This window comes from Urtica dioica, chromosome 1, assembly GCF_054948205.1.
Source record: "Urtica dioica subsp. dioica isolate 48M chromosome 1, U.dioica_male_clone48M_v1_H2, whole genome shotgun sequence".
Lineage (NCBI taxonomy): Eukaryota > Viridiplantae > Streptophyta > Magnoliopsida > Rosales > Urticaceae > Urtica > Urtica dioica.
The window spans coordinates 58,107,570-58,127,098 of record NC_142756.1 but is presented as its reverse complement, the minus strand read 5'-3'; the positions used below and the strand labels follow the sequence as shown (position 1 = coordinate 58,127,098).

Here is a 19,529-nt window from a genome sequence, read left to right as displayed (position 1 = left end):
TGGAGGCAAGTGGGCCCACCACACAAACTCATCATGACCCCTCTGCTTTGTCTGATGTGTATGCAATGTAGGTTTCACGATAGCGAGAGCCTCTCTCTCCTCATTTTGGGCCAATCTGCTTCATTTAATATCTAAAGTCCACTTTTTTTTTTTTTTTTTTAAATTTATAATAATAAAATAATCTACTTATATGTGTATATGTATTGATCTAATTGGCTATTTGTCAAAGTGTTTGGCTGTCCTATTTACAAAATCCTCTTTTTTTTTTTTTTCTGTTATCCAGCATTGTATATGCTTGGCCTATTTGACAAACAATTTCAAACATGACAATACCCTTAGATTTATAATTATTATAGTTCATCAAATTATGCTAACTACTATCATGTTACAGGATGACATGCTTTACGTTATCAACCAACTTCATATGCAGAACTAAAGAAAAGATCAGGAATCTAAAATAGCAAACAAAATACGACGAGTTTCGAGTCTTTGCAAAATTTAAAAATATACATAAATAAAAATTTGCACACAAGTGTTCATAAGCTTAAGCTGATATTGATTTGATTGGTTTCATCTTCCAGTGCCCGCGAAACAAAGGCTCTGTCAAATGAACCAAGAATTCAGATGGTTGGGACAAAGTTTAGATCTTTTGAGCCTCTCCATCGAATCGACGGTGAAGATGTCAATATCACAATGCAGAACAGCTTCCCGATCCCCTGTTTCCCCTACACAACTAAACGCAAATAAATCCATGTCCAGAGCTAACATTATACATAAAAAAAAAAATAATAATAAAAAGCCTTTTGCTATCGCCCCATCTCTAGTACCTTTATGGGCTTGGCAGTCTCGATGTCTCTTTCATAATGAGATGAGAGAAGGTCATGAATAATGAAACAAAAGCATGCCAAACAACCAAGTAACCGGGGAAAGAAATGCATGAATTGAAACCTGAAAGTAGAAGATGAGATGTGATTCTAGTCCTATGTACGGCATAATGGAACGTGATAAATAATTTAAATTTGAAATACTTACAGGGCATCAATATCCGCTCCGCCAGAAACTGGGCAAAAGTGACTTGGAGGGTTCTCGTTTCAATATTCTAGAGAGAAGAAAGAAAACAAGAGGCGAATCGATATATAAGGCTCCATAGCCACCGCATGAACAAAATATAGTGAGGGAAAAAGTACAATGTATGGGTACTCTCACCACTCGAAAATCGTGAAAGCTGAACTTTAGGAAATTTCATAAGCGTATAAACTGCCTGTTCCAAGTATCACAAGCGAATCTTAGACAGCAAATAATTGAAGCCATAACTAAATTAGCCTCGGCTTATAATATAAGCAGAATCACCTGGCGATGATTGGCTATATGAGATTAAACAAGTTGGTGTAACTATAAAATTTACCTTGTCCGAGAATCAAAACTGCGTTTCCGGCCAAGGGAGCAACATCCTCAATTTTCTCACAAGCAAATATTGTTTGCATAACTAGGAGAAAAGAAAAGCGAGATAAAATAAGGTAAAGATATTGAGAGATGCATAAAAAAAACAAAAGGTTTCATCTCAATATCCCTTAAACAAAGAATGGGACACAAATAAGCTACTGGATTTAACTAATCAAAATATCGCCTTATGGTTGCATTCTTTATGTTCTGATTTTCGTAATTATTCTTTAGCCGACCTTTCCAGGGATTGGGCTGGGGTCATTTGATGTAAGGAAAGTCGGTTTTGGTTTCAGTGTTTCTTCTTTGTCGCCTAAGATGGGCTGGCGTGTTTGTCTGCGTATGGTCTTCTATCCCTTTATTGTTATACAATACATCGTTTCCGTTATAAAAAATGGAACACACTTTAAACTATTTAATAAAAAGGTTCCAAGCTTATCAACGAATGCTTAATATCTTTACTCTGATTTCTGCCATTTTTATTATATTCCGTCAAACACTTGAGCTGTTATAGACCTAAGTTTCTTCTGATTTTCTTCTTACAAATTATCACTTCTCAATGTATTATTACACTGAGATGTATCTGGAGTGAATCACTACAAACCTGAGATTTGCACAGAATTTTCAGCCTCGGTGCTTTCAGTTTCATTGACCACAGCTTCGATGTCAGGCATTGAAATTACGTGCAAGGAATAATACCCATCAGACACCCATATGGTTTGAGTTCCTGCGAAAATAATGGCAAGTTTTCCTAAACTTAGATATGGTTCAGGTTGTAGTGGAAGTCTAGGATAAAAAAGAAATCTATGACTCGAACATGCTTATGTGCGGTACTCTCTCATATCATCATTAATATACATGATTACAAATCACCAACCAAATGATGATATCAATCTATACATATCCCGAGCACTAAATGGAGGGATTTCCAGTTTGGTAATCCACAACTACCCAGCACCTTGGGACTGACTACAAAGCACAAAATATGAGTAGAAACACCCTAGATTAAAAACCCATGATAGGTTAATACAAGAAACTTACCACTGGAACTCTCGGCAAGAACTGCAAGTTTCTGTACGTTCATAAATCGAGGCAACTGTCTCATTCGGGGTATCAGACCCGATCCAGTGATAGCACTGGACAAGTACAAGTCATGCAGATTTCCAGCCGAGTCTAGCACTAAACACCTTTTCGGGGATAATGTCTGAATTGAAGTTGCCTTCAAGAGAGAATTCACCCTCGATTTCGATGATGCTTCCACATCTCTGCCACCGAACGCGACGAAGTAGGTTCCCACTTCACATGATTCTTGCTGCAATCTAATGGCCTTATATTTCCCTGCAAGTTCATATGATTGATTACCCAAGGAAACACACCAAAAACTTCACACTGAACCCATGGAAGTAGCTTTATTTTTCTTCCCATAACATGGATACAAATCATTTCATTTGGGCTACATATATAATAATCCAAACATGAGAACTAAAAAGGAAGAAGATTTTCAATTGTCAACTAATTAACGGTTTTTCACCATTTCTTGGGCAACATTTTATTTTTTATTTTTCTTACGATTAGTAGTTACCATCTATAGGCATCCTTATGAATTTGACCAAAGGACAGCATCTTGCTTAAAATGCGTAGCACCCATGTCCTGGTCAAAAACAAATACCTATAAAAGATTTGTCAGAGGAAATTCGAATATATATACAGATATGTTCCACGAGCTCGCGGTAGCACATTGGATCAGAGCGTTGACGTGTACCAAACAGAGATTGAACAAGTAAACACATCACAAACTGATATGCAAGCACGTTCATCGGAAAGTTTTCACTCTTTAAATAAATAAATAAAAATGGACTTCCGTGTCACACAATTAAGAAAAAAAAGGCTAGACAACAGCAAAACTTATGCGAGGTCACATATAAACAATGATGTAACCACTATCTTTTTCCTTACCTAGGATAAAAATTTCAATTATCCTAATTTACAACCATGCACACACTCGAAAGCGAGGATTTCAGTTTTCCAAAAGCAATAAACCAAAAGAAACAAAGTCAGCAACGTTCCTTGCAACCGCCGATGGTCTATATGTTCAAACTTTTCCACGAGAATATGAAATAAACTACGAAAACTACAATCAATCCCTTAACAAGCGAATGCATTACTCTAAGGAACGCCAGAAGAACATCAGAAACACAATCTCTCTTCTTATACTATTCTATTCTTAGATTCAGAGTATTCACATTGCAAAACGACCTTAAAAGGTAAAAGTTTGAACTAATAAAACTGATAGTATACTAATAAATTTTCCGGATTGCTTACTTACCAGAAACATTAACACGGTTCTTCTCATTGGAACGACATTTGCAACTAATCTCCGAATTCCTTTCACAATAATGAGTGGTATTATCGCCAACGACACCATTAGGCAAGCGGAATTTCTGACCCGCCTGCAAAGCATTGACTTTCCTAACCCTTCCTTTGACCAGCTGTCTCAAACTGAAGACCCTCACTCCGTTTTCCTCCCCCAAAACAAGCAATCCGAAACAGACTTCGATCGAGAACACCGGCTTCGGACACTCGATCACCGCGCACCTCATGAGCTTCACGACCCCATCGCCGACCATCTTCACCGCAAAAACCCAAACCTCGGAGCCCGAAATCCAATTCATGGCGAAGAAATTCGCCGAGCCGGCGAGCCTGACCGAGACGCCATGGGAACAGTCGATCAGGACCCCAGACCTATCGTCAGACGCAATCCCCTTCTGATTGCAAACAACCCTAACCCTAGCGAAACCCTTGCCTTCGACCATCGCGAAAAACCGAAGGCAGATTCTCGAGCCACCACCCTGGGGACCAGCAACGACGAAGAGAGGCAGAGAATCGGAGCTTTGGATCGAGACGAAACACGAGGACGAGGACGGCGGTGGAATCACAGTCCGATGATGAGGGAGAAGCGAAGACGAGAGAGGAGCGAGAGAGTGGTAGAGAGAGAAAGAGGAGTCGGTGTGCATTAGGGCTAGAGAGCGAGAGTTGGGGTCGAAGGCGAGAGAGGTTATGGTGGGAGAGGAGAGAGAAGGGTTTGGGAGATTGAGCTTCGAGCCTCGTACCATAACCATTAGGATGACCACCGTAACGCCGTCACCGTTGAAGTCGCCGCCGTAAAAGGCTGAGAATTGGTGTTGGCATTGGAACTACCAAAAGCGTCGAAGAAGAAAGAAACAACAAGCTAAGGGAGGTCAACCCTTCTTTCGTTTCTCAAATTAAATTGGGATTTGGTCTTTTACTTCACCCCAAACAAAATATTTTAATTCAATTCTCACTTCAAATCAAAATAAAACATCTAATACATCGGAGCTTTTTAGAGACACGAAACATTTCAATATTTTAACTCATAAATTACATATATGTACTATATATATATATATATATATATATATATATATATATATACTCATAATTACCGTTTCGAGACTCAGATTTTCTGTATACCGTGGAATACAGAAAAAAAGATAAATTGTACTGTTAAAGTTATCATTACCGTAGAGAAATACCATCAAATATCGTATTTACCTAAAATAATGCAATGAACAAATATTTTAAAAAAATTCATACATAATATAGGATAAAAATAGAAAAAAATCTACAATAATAATTTAATAAAAACTCAACACAAACTTAATAAAATAATTCAATACGAAGTACAAAATCAAAATAATAATAATATTCATGTTAAAAATTAAACATTCATATTTTGCAACTAATTTAACAAAAAACTAAAAAATATATTTAAATCTAAACCCTATTTTCGGATCTAATTTTTTTTTTTTTTTTTTTTATACAAACTCAAATTAAACACAATAATAAAATTAGAAACTAAGAATTTGAACTAAATCATCAAAACTAACAACAAATTCCATGAAAAACACTAAATGTAATCAGATTTTAAAAAAAATCGGTATTTGACGACTTACCGCGAAGTTTTCGTCAAAATGCAGTAAGAATTTGCGTGAAGACAGTCGGTGGAAGGATTCCTCGGAAAATGTCGGAACGACGGATAGTGGAAGGATTCCTATTCGGATTTCCTCGGAATCTAAGAAAAATTCCGATTTTGTACGTACCAGTGTCGGGATTCTAAAAAAACGAATTTCATGTTTGATTTCCGTCCGAAATACTCGGAATTTCAAAGTTTGCTTATATATATATATATATATGTATATATGTATATATATATATATATATATACTAATAGAATTCCCACGTGCTACACACGTTATGGCATTGTCAACTAATTTTGATAAAGAAGGGCAAAGAGCAGTTAGAAAATGATTTTTGGAGTTGATATAGCTTGATATAATAAGTGATATGGTTTAAAAACTTCATAAGTGTTGCAGAAAGGAACTTCATATGATTTCGATTATTTTTAATCCATTTTGAGCATTTTTTTAGTAGTTAATGTGATTCGAAGATTTATTTCGAACCTTTTTCTGCTATTTTATCGAGCTTTTTACCTTTAATTCGAGCTTTTTATATACTATTTCGAGCTTTTACTATTAGTAGAGTTTTCGTTTGTTTTTTATACCGATTTTCGATCTTTTATATATTATTTCGAGCTTTTGGTATGAAGATTTCGAGCTTTTACTATCAATAGAATCCCCGGGTTTTATTTACCAATTTTCGAGATTTTTCACTCGATTTCGAGCATTTATTCTGATTGGGTCAAATTTTTTTATTCTGATTGTTTTTTTGCTCGGCTGCGGCGGATCTCCGCTCATCTATACCGCTGTGGTCCCGCTCGTTGTCTTCGTCCCCACCGCCCTCCTCATTTACATCTCCATCATCCTCTACGCCTTCCTCACTCTATTTATTCTTCGATTGCTTAATATTGTATACTGTATATCTAATGTGCTAATTGATTGTGCTGTTAGATTAGAATTGCTTGTTAAAGTTTAATCCGTGTTTGTGTTTGTATCATCGATGGTTGAGTTATTAAAGTGCAAGTTGTGATTCTTATGCACTGATGAGTTGTCCGTTGTTTCTTTCTTACTTGTGACATTGAAATCCATACTCTCCTGAAATTGGGTTTGTATCAATGGTAGTGTTTATTGTGATTTGGGGCATATATCTTCATTTCGAGCTTCTTTTTTTGGGTCTTTTTCACTGTTTTTGTACTATGGTTATTTATTTTGATGGTGTGTTGTTCAGCGCTTGCCCCAGAGGATTCGCACCATCTGAGAAAAAGGAGGTTTCGATTCGGAACAGCCATTGTGTCAGCCTGCAACAGTCCCACCTGCGAAGGCGAAGGAGAGCTTGGTTGTGGCGAGGAGCGCTTGTGCATGAAACTTACCGATTAGACGCCAATCCGGGGAGTAGTCTGCCTCGCTGCACACAATGACCAAGTAGCAGCATCTGATCAAGTAGTTGCTCGCATCTCCGCCGAAATATGTATGTAAAAGCTCGAAATATACAACCAAATCATCTAGTTGAAACAAAAAAGCTCGAAATTAAAAAAAAAAAAAAACCGAGTCGTAATTTAAATTACTTATGATTTAGTCCAAACCTTTTTTAAGACTCTACCCAAAGTTTCATTTTATTAAGAAAATAGTCCACTGGATGGTAGTAAATTATATTAATTGGTTTATTTAATTTAATTTACTTCGACCTGGTGGGCTATTTTCTTATTAAGATGAAACTTTGGCTATTTTTTAAAGGGATTATTCTTAAACTATGACATCTTCAATACTATTGGACCAGAATCTAATAAATCCAAAAATGACTTTTTTTTTTATATTTATTGGTACAAAACTACCCTCAATGAAATATCTTTTTATTTTTTTTATATATTTTGTCTGCCTAGTTTATTTGCATGCTCATCAATAATCTATCTGATTTATTGACATTGCGATTTTTTTTTGAAAACTTGAAAAATCTAGATGTGGATTAAAAATTTCAAGCAAACCAAACGAAAATCAACAACTGAAATCAATTTCGTTTCGAGTCTCTCTCCATTTACCGACGAGGATTTAAGTTTATTAGTTATGGCTTTAACTTTAGGGATTGAGTTTTGGTGTTTTATTTGTCATTTTTGATGCAGAAGATCATAAAATAAAGAAGAAGAATAAGAAGAACATAAATCTTGACGGAGAAGAAGAGAAATCGCTGTGGAGGCGAAGAGAAAAAGAGAGCGATTTATGTCCATATCAATGTGCTTCAAGATTCCACTCCCTCCAAAACCTCATATATATATATATATATATATATATATATATATATATATATATTTGGTAAATTTGAAGAAAGAAATTGGTTGAAAAGTTTGGAAATTCGTTTGAAGATTTATTGACATAAAAAAAAAAATCTATTGACAACAATGCCTATAAATCTTGGGTCCATTAGGAAAATAGCCAATTAAACGTTTGATATTGCTAATTGTCAACGTTTGGTAAATCTTAGCTAAATAGCCATTTTCATGTATTTACAGACGTAAATCTTAGATAAATAGTCACCTCCATATATTAGGCCACGTTATTAATTACGGCTATTTACATAAAATTTACCAAACGTTGACTATTTAACAATGTCAAACGTTTAAGTTGGCTATTTTCCTTATTTTTTGATAAATCTTCAAATAATTTTCCAGAATCGTTTGAAGAGTTATTGACAGTCATGTCAATAAAAAGACAAAATGTCAATAAATTCAAACGAATTTCAAAATTCTTCAAGCCAATATACTTTTTTTTTTCCAGATTTCCCAAATTTTCCAATTTTTTTTTATAACTTCATGGACCAAACAAAAAATGATCTCTTACTTTGCTTTTGTGGCCATTAAGTAAATAAAAAAGTAAATACAAAAGAAAATAAAAAGATATTTCATTAAGGGTATCTTTGTACCAACACATAGAAAGAAGTCATATTTTTTTACTAAATTTTGACGTATTGGATTTTGGTCATTAAGTATTGAGGAGTTCATAGTTTAGGAATAATATCAAGTTTTAAAAGGATGGTAGACTATAGAACTGCTGGTCTAATTGCTCATTGTTGGTTAGTAGTCATTTATAATGTAAAAATACTAATGTACCTCTTCATATTTGGATATATATTATTTCATTTTGAAAAATGAATCTTACGTGACTTTAAACAATTTGTTTAGCTCATACACCCAATTGCAATTGTTGTCCATTAATCGATTTCAAAATTGTATGTTTTGATTTTCATCATAATTTCTTAATTTTAGAATTCTAGTCATTATGTTCGTGTTCGTGAACCAATTTTCTCAGGATTTCAAAAAAATAATTTTGGTGTCCAAAATTTTAATTCACTGTTTTTTTTAATGCACTTTCTATACCAAATAGTTTCAAAACTAATCCTATCATCGAAACTAGGCAACAAAATTTCAGAAAATTAATCATGCCTTCAATTTTTGTTAATGCAGTTTCAAAACACACAAACAATAGAAAAAAATTAGTTACAAAAACTCATTTTTCAAGCAAGGTGCATGATTTCAAAATATTTAATCGTGTTTTCAAAAAATTTAATCAACTTCTATAGCAGGAAAAAAAAAACTAGTTAAAAATCAAGTTCTTAGTCCCCCATCTAAACATGCACTAAAATATGTGAAATTTGTTGTAACTAGCCAAGTTTGTCATTCTTATTGGGGGAATAGCCAAAGTTTCATTTTATTAAGCAAATAACCAATATTTTCGGCTCAGACCATAATGCCCTTGGCAAATTCGCGAATTGGTTAATTTAATTAAACTACTGGAGTGAGTTAGGTTAATTATTTAACCTACTGGAGTGAGTTAGTTTAATTAATTAACTTATTGGAGTGAATATTAGTTTAAGTTCTGATTTTTTTGTGAGTAAAGTTAATTTACTAAATGATTGAATTCGGAATTAGGTTAATTAATTGAATGCTTTGATTATCAATTGACTTAAGTTATGATTTTTGTAAATTTTTTGTGAATTTCAAATCATTCACGAATCAGTTAATTAATTAACCTAACTCACTCCAGTAGGTTAATTCAATTAACTTATCGCGAATTTGGGGGTTCTAGGGTTCGTTCCTGGCAATCTCAACGCAGACCAAGTCAACCATGGCGCTGATCGTCGTTTCAATGGCATCCTCGCTCTGTCGTCGGCTCAGAAGACGGGTTTCTTCAAGCGGGAGCGAGCGGCGGAGCGCCGGGGCTTCGACTTCTCGACGGTCGCCGAGATGTTCTCCGACGTGCCGGCTGCCGGAGGTCCTGCTTCCGCCGATCGGGTCGTGGCTGCGCGACTGCGAAATTGAGAGAGAGAGGAGCGAGCGGCGGAGCGCCGGGGCTTCGACTTCTTGACGGTCGCCGAGATGTTCTCCGACGTGCCGGCTGCCGGAGGTCCTGCTGCCGCCGATCGGGTCGTGGCTGCGCGACTGCGAAATCGAGAGAGGGAGGAGCGAGCGGCGGAGCGCCGGGGCTTCGACTTCTCGACGGTCGCCGAGATGTTCTCCGACGTGCCGTGGCGGCTGCCGGAGGTCCTGCTGTCGCCGATCGGGCCGTGGCTGCGCGACTGCGAAATCGAGAGAGAGAGAGAGAGAGAGAGAGAGAGAGAGAGAGAGAGAGAGAGAGAGAGAGAGTTGTGTGAAAGGGTAATTTAGGTAGTTTATATTAGTTGGGCTATTCCCTTAATTAAATGAAACTTTGGCTATTCTCTTAATATTAGTAGGTTGATTTGGCTAGTTAGCAAAATAGCCCATAAAATATTCTGCCCTTTTATTGTAGAATTATCATTTATTAGTTAGATTACAATTTTACCTCCTAGAATTATTCCATATAATTAGTTAGATTGTGATTTTATTTTTCTAGATTTTTTATTTTGTTTTGCATGATTCTTTTACTACTTTTGTGGAGTTTGTTCCACTGATTACTTTCTGAACGTGTATGTAACAACCAGCTAGGTCTAAATTTTCAAAATTAAAAGAGTCTACTTTCTTTTTTCAAATTCTCTAATAATTTCAGGTTTAACAGTGTCGGTGATTATTGAATCTTAAATAACCAATTAAATGCGGAAAAGAATAATTACGCTTACAAGAGCTAATTATTAACATGGTTATTAAACAAGATCTAGATTACTTAATTAATTAATCATAAGAAACTTCATCAAGCAATTATATCATATAAAAAGACGAGTTTAAGAAAACTTACAGTTTTAGGCTCACGAACTCAAAGCTTTCACAATCCGTCTTCGTCTTGAACGTACAAGTCTCCACACGATCAGATATGGAACTCCTCATTCAAGGGCTCGATGTGATGACACCAAAGTCTTCCGACACGTAATCTTCGAAGAAGATAAGACAAAAGAGTGGCGTTCGTTATATCTCACTAGATCTGGAAACGGGGTGTTTCCGATCATTCTCTCTTATTTCTAAGAATGAAATTGAAGCAATTCCGAAGGGAGGAAGATGAGGAAGAATCGACCAACTCAAGGAGAGAGAGAGGCCACGAAATTTCTTGGCTAATTCGGTTAAATTTTGCTTCACATCAGCCCTCTATTTATAGCAGTTTAAAATGTATCATTATAGAATATTCCAAAATATTCTAAAAGATATTATTTCCTTTTATTGTGTTCACACTAGTGGATTAAATCACAGCCATTGGATCTCAACAAGTATATCCTATTTTTTCTCTCATCCGTCAGATCAACATCTACAATTTTATTTTATACAACAGTATAAAATATTTTGCTGTTGAGAAAATCTAGGAAAATATATTCTCAATATCCTCCTAATATTTAGCCTAAATATTAGAAGAGAATATAGGAAAATATATCTTCTATTTATTCTCCTATATTTTAGGAACAGAAAAACAGAAAAATACTGGTTACCACACCAGTGCAAAAAACGTCCAACACCGTAGGGGGTAGGCGATTTTTGATTTTTCAAGGCCCAATATATTTAAGCCCATTTAACACTTATTTACTTGTCCAACAATAAATAATAAGTTTATTTACTTCACTACCACAAATATGGGATACAACTACAGTTTTTTTTTTTTTTTTATTTTTTTTTTTTTTTATTTTTAACTTCAGTTTAGCCTTTTAATGGAGTCTTTTAAGACAGACTACGGTCACCTTTTTTTTGGCCTATATTAGACTCTAGTCGAATATAAAACTATAGTTAATGACATTTTTTTTTCTCTACAATCAATATAAAAAAGTAGTTGTAATTCTCAAGAAATTAAAAATTATCAAAGTTTCACCATTTTAGAGTGGCGGAAAATTTCCCAATAAAATTTGGCATATTTTCACTACAGCCGAATCTAAAAAAGTAGTGGTAGGACTATAAAAATAAAAACATTTCAGCATTTCACCAATTTAAGATGGGAGGGAAATTTTCCATTACAAATTTGGTTTTAGGCGGTACACCAAAACTTAAAATTTTCTAAGTATAGAATATACACTAGATTAAATCTCTAGCCTCTCATTCAATTCTCTCTCTCTCTCTCAATCAATCTGATATCTGATTCATGAGAAAAAATAATAACACGAGTAAAAATAATCTCATTCGAACTCAAAAACCCTAAATCAATGCAGATCCAAACCGAAATTACCAATCCGACGAGAATTCAACACTCTTCCACCACTGCCTCACTGAAACCCCCAAACCTAGAGACGAAATTGTTCTTCGAATCAAAAGCACGAAGAACCCCTAAAAGTTCATGTTGTCGCACGAAAATGAACAACTATTTAAAACCTCGGGCGGTTCGATCCAAGGCCGGACCAAGTGATCGCACCCGGGCCAAGAGTGTGAACTCGATAGTCTCGAGCTAGGGTTTTCTCCGATCAACCCGCCTCTCGGGAGAGGTAGGGGGTGAGGAGGAGGAGTGACCGTGCCTTGGTTGTCGGCTGCCTATGTACCCGTGTGTGGGATCAGGTCAGAACGTAGTTCAAGCGTGTGAGACGCAGTATGAGGCGCGGAGCCTTGGTGGAGAAGCGTACTCGACGAAGGAGACGGTGCGCGGAGGAGTCCTCGGCGGCGTCTCAGAACCTCGGAGATCGCGTGCGCGAGAGAGAATGTGTGTTTTCTCTCTTTTGGAGACGTGGAAGACTCTAAGTCAAGAGCTCCTTGTTGTGGTGGAGATTCCAGACGCGTAGGCGATTCCTAGTTGGAAATGCCGGACGCGTAGGCGATTTCTCGTCAGAAATGGTGGACGCGTCTAGGGTGCTAGACGCGTAGGCGATTTTCAGTCGAAAACCGTTAGAGCACTCGTGGGCTCAAGATTAATCGTTCGATCAAGAGAGGCGGCACTCGGGAGTCCCCGGAAAGCGCTTCAGAATCTCTGAGAACGAGAAATCGAGGAGAATCTGCTTCAGGCCAAGGATGGCATCCAGAGAAGCAGAGAGAAGTCTCAAGTTCCTTGAGAATGAATGGGATGACTTTCCCCTCAATGAGAGGGGGTATTTATAGGTGTTTGAGGGCCTTAGAAGGCTTCTTTTTCGTCCATGTGGGACTGGGAACGCGCGCACCATCAATTGGAGGCGCACGGCGCGCGCGGCGCACAAGGCGCGGCGCACAACACGCGGCGCGCGTCGCGCGGCGCAGGGGGCGCGGCGCGCAGGTCACCGGGCGCGGCGCGGGATGCGCGGCGCGGGCGCGTCTTGGCGCGGCGCGCGCCTGCCTGGCGCGGCGCGCTACCTTGCTGGCGCGGCGCGCTGCTTGCTGCACGGCTGGCTGGCGCAGCGTGCTGTGCGCGCGCTGAATGGCTCGTCTTGCCGGACTCTTGCGGGCCTTTAGGGGTCTTCGAATACCATTCTTTCCACGTGAAATATGAAGGTTTTCACTTGACGAGAGTGACTCGACTCGAGGAGCGAAGCTCGACTTGAGGAGACTGACTCAAGGCTCGACTCGAGGAGACTGACTCAAGGCTCGACTCGAGGAGCGAAGCTCGACTCGAGGAGACTGACTCAAGGCTCAACTCGAGGAGCGAAGCTCGACTCGAGGAGACTGTATGAAGTCTCAACTCGAGGAGCGAGGCTCAACTCGGGGAGCCGACTCAAGTCTCAACTCGAGGGGCTAGGCTCGACTCAAGGAGTCAAGAGTTTGGGCGAGGGCTTGAAGACTTGCCGCTCTTCAGGACCTCCGGCCTGACCATCGGCCCTTTGAGCGACGTGCCTTCTTGGCGTCTCGGGTTTTCCGAAAACGACCGGCAACAGTTCAGCCCCGAAATTCGAACAAGACAGGGAAGAAGAAGAAGATGGACTCAGAGATCGAGGCCAAGAATAGTTCGTCTTTGACAGCTGGGAGTAGGCTGAAGAGCGCGCACTCGAGCAGGCCCACGAGGGCCCAGTCGGGCCGGTCGGAGAGCGAGAACGCTGTGAAGAAGAGGGAGGCTCTGCTAGAAGAATAGGGAAAAGATGCGAGGGAGATTTTGTGTCAGATTACCGAATTGCTTATCAACATCACGATGCATCTTTTGACACCAGAGCATAAAAGTGCACCGATGCAGAGAAGGAAAAAGTCCTGGAGATATACAACATTCAAGAAAGCCAGGTTTTATTCCTAACTCACAACAAATAGTGTCATCTCAATATTAGGAGAAACAAATTCGAAAACACACTGAGTCCAGTTCCCGTGATCATATCTTGACCGAGATTTTTTGCTTGTTTATGTATGAATTTTGATGAATATGAACAGAGGTGGCTCAACCTATTCAGACCTTTGGGCGATAAGGAAAACCAAGTTTTTATATATATATCATATAATGAACAATAAAGACACAATATTCAAATAATTTCTCTATAATTTAGATTACAATTAAATTATATGATATAGTGATCTTAATATCAATAAATAGCGTATATATAAAACACTAACTTTGTTTACAAAATGGGAATGATAATGAAAAATTAAATTGGCAAGAGTTTTGAATTCATAAACTAGCATATGGAAATTAATTAGTGTTAGGGACATCTAATGGAGACCTCGAATTGAACTCTACTGTCATTCAAACTATTAGGGTATTTGAGTTTGGTGGTGATTTGCAGATTCCACGTTTGTTGAAGAAAGATGAGATTGTGAGATATTTTATCCTGTCTCATTTATTGGGCCTGATTGTGATTTTTGTGAGTTAAGATGTAGGGTCTTAATTGATTGTGGATTTGTGTTCATATTTTTTACCTTCTTAATCTTCGTTTGATGCTCGTTCTTGGATTTAAAGATGATTTTGGTGTTTATGTATTTGTTTGGTGTTGAGTGTGTACGGAGAGCTGCAGGGTCTGAACAAACATGAAACAATATATCCTGAAGTGTTTGGCGTGAGGCTGTGGAGGAAAAGGATTGAGCTTTCTTTCTTCTTCATCTTCAACGAGAGGTAAGCAATCCTTAACAAATCTATCTCTCAGGTCCGATTTTAGGTTGTGAAAATTAGGGGGTAAAATCATTGATAAATGACTCACGGACAATGATAAAATGATACAACATTATGTTATTTTTCACATTATTTTTGCAAATTAAATTTTGTTGTGATGATGACCCCTCCTCAGATTTAGCTTGATCTAAACATATTATGCAACAATGTGAGTGTGTGTCTTGGGAGCGGCTGCAACAATGTGCATGTTGTCACTGTGTGCTTACTGCAAAGTGAGTGTGAATGAGTCTTAATTTGTGAGTGTGTGTGGCTGTGTGTTTGTATGTCTGTGAATAGATAAGACGAAAATAAAATGTCCATGGAGTACTCTCTATGGACCTGAGATATCGAAAATAAAATTTGTGTATGTGATAGAAGAATCTAATAATGTCTTAGGGGCTGGGTAATGGTGATCTATACTCAGTCTCTCTCTCTACTCAGTGTCTCTACACGAGATGTATTTTAAAGTGAAAGTTACTTCTCTGCAGGTAGAAACTTGTAAAGACATTATTGAAGCTGCACTTGAAACTCTTAGTCCAACGGCTTTATGAAATTGTAACTTCAGCTAGAGTTTTTGTCTTTCTATTTGGTCTCCTGATTACGGATCTGGTTTGACCTCTCTCTCTCTCTCTCTCTCTCTCTCTCTTACCTCCATCCAGGTTACTTGAATTTAGTTGAGGCTAGTTCAGCAGCGAGACAAGGTAGCTAGGTCTTATTCGACTGTACCACGACACGAAACGAGCAGTGGCGCTGAGAACAATGGCTTCAGTTTTGTCCAGAGACAAAGGAGAGCTGCTCAGTTTCGTCCACTCACTACAGATTCATATTGTCTGTGCGAATATATGTTCGCTTCTGAGAGCGACTCGAGGTCCACAATGGTTTCCCTTTATTTGTATGCTTTATTTGAAGCCATACGATTCTTCTTTAATTTTATACACTACAGGTCATTGGTGCAAAAAATCCAAATAAAACAAGTAGGCCCAAAAAGAAAGGCGAACTTTTTTGTGACCAAAAACGTCGGAGCTTCGTCTTCCAAAACCCACGCTTGACTGAATGAATAGCTCCGAGCCAGAACTCCGATGGGGAAACGAGGTTTTAGACAAGGTATTGTAGTTTTACAGAACCCTACCGAAGAAAGGGAAGCCTCAGGGCCGCGAAGTCACCGTCTTGGCTTCGTTCCTCATTGCCTCTCCTTCTCGCGGTAATCGCGTTCGATTTAGCTTTCTCGGGAAATCAATTCGCTTCTGACATCTTGCTTTTTGGTTCATTGCTTATTTGAACGCAGAATTAGAAGTTGTTGCTTTGGGAATCGGGACGAAATGCCTCGGGAGGTCGCGACTGAGCTCCTATGGCGACGTGGTCAACGATTCTCAAGCCGAAATCGTCGCGCGAAGAGCTCTGTTAAGGTATATCCTATACACCGTTTTAGTAATGGGAAAATGAGTGACATTTTTTTTCGTTGGGAACCTGGCCAACTTGAAACTCTTATCACAGTTCGTTTTAACTTAGTTGAATCATAACAGTTGTAGACTGTCTTGACTCTGGAATTCTAATTCAACAATCGCCAGAACAGCTTCTTTGGCTTAACATGGGGTAACAAGGCCTCTCATTTTCATGAAGGCTTATTTATATTTTATAATTGTCATATGAGGACTATAATTAGGCTTTTTGAGTTTTTCTCTGTATTTGAATTTTGAACCTCTTAGATAGACTGTCAATTGTTAGCTTTTTTTTTCTTTCTTTTTTGTTGAGCAAATTGCTTTCACGGTGACTAGAACCATTCTCCTCTTGTGAATCAATTATTAGCTTCTTGTATTCTTAGATTGCGTGAAAGTGGCGATATATTTTTTCTTATGTAACTTCTTGCCCAAGCCAAAATAGGCATGGAAGATTCTGTGCACAGATTTTCTTTAGAGCCGTTTTTATTCAGTTATTTGTTTTTTTTTTAATCTGGCACCAGATACTTCTATGCACAGATTCGGCAACACTCTGAATGTCCTATCACCCGAAATCGTGACGACAAGGGTTGTTTCAGGAGCTTCATGGACCTACTTAGTCCTTCTCTACGTTTATGTGCAAGTGACTCGAGTAATTGTTGTTGGAGTTTCATTCCCATTTCTGAAATACTTTAGCTATGGCTTGGACTGGAAAGAGGCTCTTGTTCTCATATGGTCAGGTTTGAGAGGGGCTGTTGCATTAGCGCTTTCCTTATCTGTCAAGGCAAGATATTTTGTATAGTCTCACTTCTGTTGTCTTAATTTATCAACTGCCTACTAATAAGGAGATTTTTTTTTCTTCAGCGTACAAGCGAGAACTTGAACTCTCCACACCTAAGTTCTGAAACTGGAACAACGGTATGTCTGTTTTAAAATATCTCTTGGTCATACATTTGAGAGTTTTACAATAAAGATCAGTCCTTAATCAATAAGAGCTGCTAATTTTGGTGATGTTCAATGGGATGGGAAATCTAAATATGGTTGATTGTGTTTTGCCAAATTCCAATAGTGATACGCTAATTAAAGACCCAAAATAAGTAATCTACTAATCTTGTATTGCAAGTCTGTTAAATCAATGTCATTTGGTACTGGATTTTGTGAAGGCTTGTTTTGGTTTCTTTGTTTTGGGTCTTGTGTTTGTGTGAGGGCCTAGGCTCCGCAATGAGGTTGTTGCGCGGCATAGGCGGGCTCCACAGAGCTCACAACGATTCTGGAAAGCGGAGACGCTGTGAGAAACGGCGGAGGCTCTGAGCAACGTGGTGGCATTGGCTTGGAAGGTTCGGGCCCCGGATCGGTACAAGTTATGCTTTGTCCCCCCTCTGCCGGTAAATTACTTGGTCTTTGTTTGAATGATAGCTATGCAAGTCCTACTTGAAAATATAAGAGTATAACTGTTATGATTGGTCATGCTTATTATGGAGTTCACTTTCCAGTACTAATTTTGGGTGTATTTCTTATATTCCAAAAACTTGTAATGCCATATTTATGTAAATGATATTTATTATTGATTGAATGAAATATGAGATTTTTGGATATTATTATTATGTGTTTTATTGGATATTTATATATTATAAATGTATTTAAATATATATTTTTATTAAAAAAATGCTCTACAGAAATAAGATGTAGTCTATATTGTAAAAATATAATTTCATAAATATAAACTACAGCTAAACAATGTAGTCTTCAATAGAAAAGAATGGAGTTATAGACAAAGAGATAAGACTCCAGTGCAATAGATGCCACAAAAACGCCGTAGTCTGTCCAACTCAATTAATTATAACTACTCTTTAAAGCTGTAGTGTTTATTGACTCAAAATTTGAACAACTACATTATAAAAATGTAGTCTTCAACAGAAAACACCGGAGTCATAGGCAAAAAGATAAGACTCCAGTGCAATAGATGCCACAAAAACGCCGTAGTCTGTCTAATTGACTCAATTAAGACTACTTGTTAAAACTGTAGTTTTTTTTATCTTATGTAATTGAGTTCTATATAACTACAGCATAACGTTGTAGTAATTATAGATGCCACTAGTAAGACTACATCTAAACAATGTAGTTATATATTTTAACTACAGTCTTATAAAATAGATACACTATGGCCAAACACTGGAGTCATAATCAAAGAGATAAGACTCCAGTGCAATAGATGACAGTCAGTAAACTGTAGTGGATTTAAAATGACTACAGCTTTTGGCAGTAGTTAGAGGCCAAATTTCTGGTAGTGCTTGATCTAGCAACAAATAAACAGCTTTACTCTAAATATTTATTTAATTCCCAAAATACCTTTTTTTTGGAATTAATGATGTCAATCACTATTACAGCAAGTGAGATTATAATAATAATACATACTATTATATTAACGTTCTTATCCGTCTTTATCGAAGCCGAATTGGGGACGATAGACCTAGTAGTAGAAGCTTAACAATCTCGATAAAAGACAAAATATTCCTATTTCTTTCTAATCGAATTGTCTAGTCTCTTTCAATACTCCATCGGGTAATCCAAGACTGAACCCAACTTTGATACTAGAATTATATTTACTCATCGTAACGAGTGTCCACTGATTTAGTCTGTACGTGATCATGACATCCATTTATTAAACCTTCATTGGCCTTTAACGTGATGAATCAAAGAACCCGGTAACATGACCTAGAAGTCCATGATCACTTCAGGATTAAGATCAAACGTCACTATGACCATCATTTGTGACCCTGGCTAGTGTGTCGTAGCGGTCCTTAAACGACACATCTACAGGCAAGGTTTGTTCGGGTTGTACACTTACCACAAGTGCATAATGCTCCAACTATGTGATCAACCTTCACTTGTGTTCCACATATATGACTTTAGATAAGGCTTTCCAGGCACATATCAGTCATCGACCAAGGTTTAGTTCACCGTCCGATCTCAGATGCCCAGCATGCGATTTAGTTTGATACGGAGACTATGGATGTTAGTTGTTATTGATTCTGAATGTTATCAGACCTCAACCCACTAATCATATGATGCTAATAAAGTAACTTCTTATCTTATTTAGTAATCATCATCTTCTAGTGGGCAATATTCCTAACCATCTCCCACTTTGACCAGAGAAGATAGGTTACCATGAGCCAATTTATTCGTAGCCATCGTAAAGATAGTTTCAGAAGTTTTGATCCAGGATTGAGATTCCCATGGATTCTCAATTTTATCATACTCTACAAGTTATGTC

At 37.8% G+C, this 19,529-nt stretch overlaps 1 protein-coding gene across 2 annotated transcripts; it reads right to left on the bottom strand.

Annotated features, from left to right (window-relative positions):
• Positions 1-407: 407 nt before the first annotated feature.
• LOC149408209 (uncharacterized) lies at positions 408-4,724 on the bottom strand. Of its 2 annotated transcripts, none has more exons than XM_089616285.1 (8): positions 3,767-4,724; positions 2,482-2,778; positions 2,045-2,167; positions 1,406-1,486; positions 1,207-1,261; positions 1,033-1,099; positions 828-948; positions 408-733 (listed from the first exon to the last, which is right to left on the bottom strand). In XM_089616285.1, the coding sequence occupies exons 1-5, from the start codon at positions 4,557-4,559 to the stop codon at positions 1,233-1,235; spliced, it is 1,323 nt and encodes a 440-aa protein (XP_089472411.1). In that variant the 5' UTR covers positions 4,560-4,724; the 3' UTR covers positions 408-733; positions 828-948; positions 1,033-1,099; positions 1,207-1,232. The 2 variants fall into 2 exon arrangements, with proteins under 2 accessions (XP_089472411.1, XP_089472412.1); XM_089616286.1 differs by having other exon boundaries at positions 408-725.
• Between the last annotated feature and the right edge of the window lie 14,805 nt (positions 4,725-19,529).

Coding starts and splice junctions, on each gene's coding strand:
- LOC149408209 (XM_089616285.1), bottom strand. CDS start 4,559: ATGGTTATGGTACGAGGCTCGAAGCTCAATCTCCCAAACCCTTCTCTC. Junction 1,487..2,044: donor AAATTCTGTGCAAATCTCAG/GTTTGTAGTGAT, acceptor CTTTTCTCCTAG/TTATGCAAACAATATTTGCT. Junction 1,262..1,405: donor AGTTTTGATTCTCGGACAAG/GTAAATTTTATA, acceptor TACTTGGAACAG/GCAGTTTATACGCTTATGAA.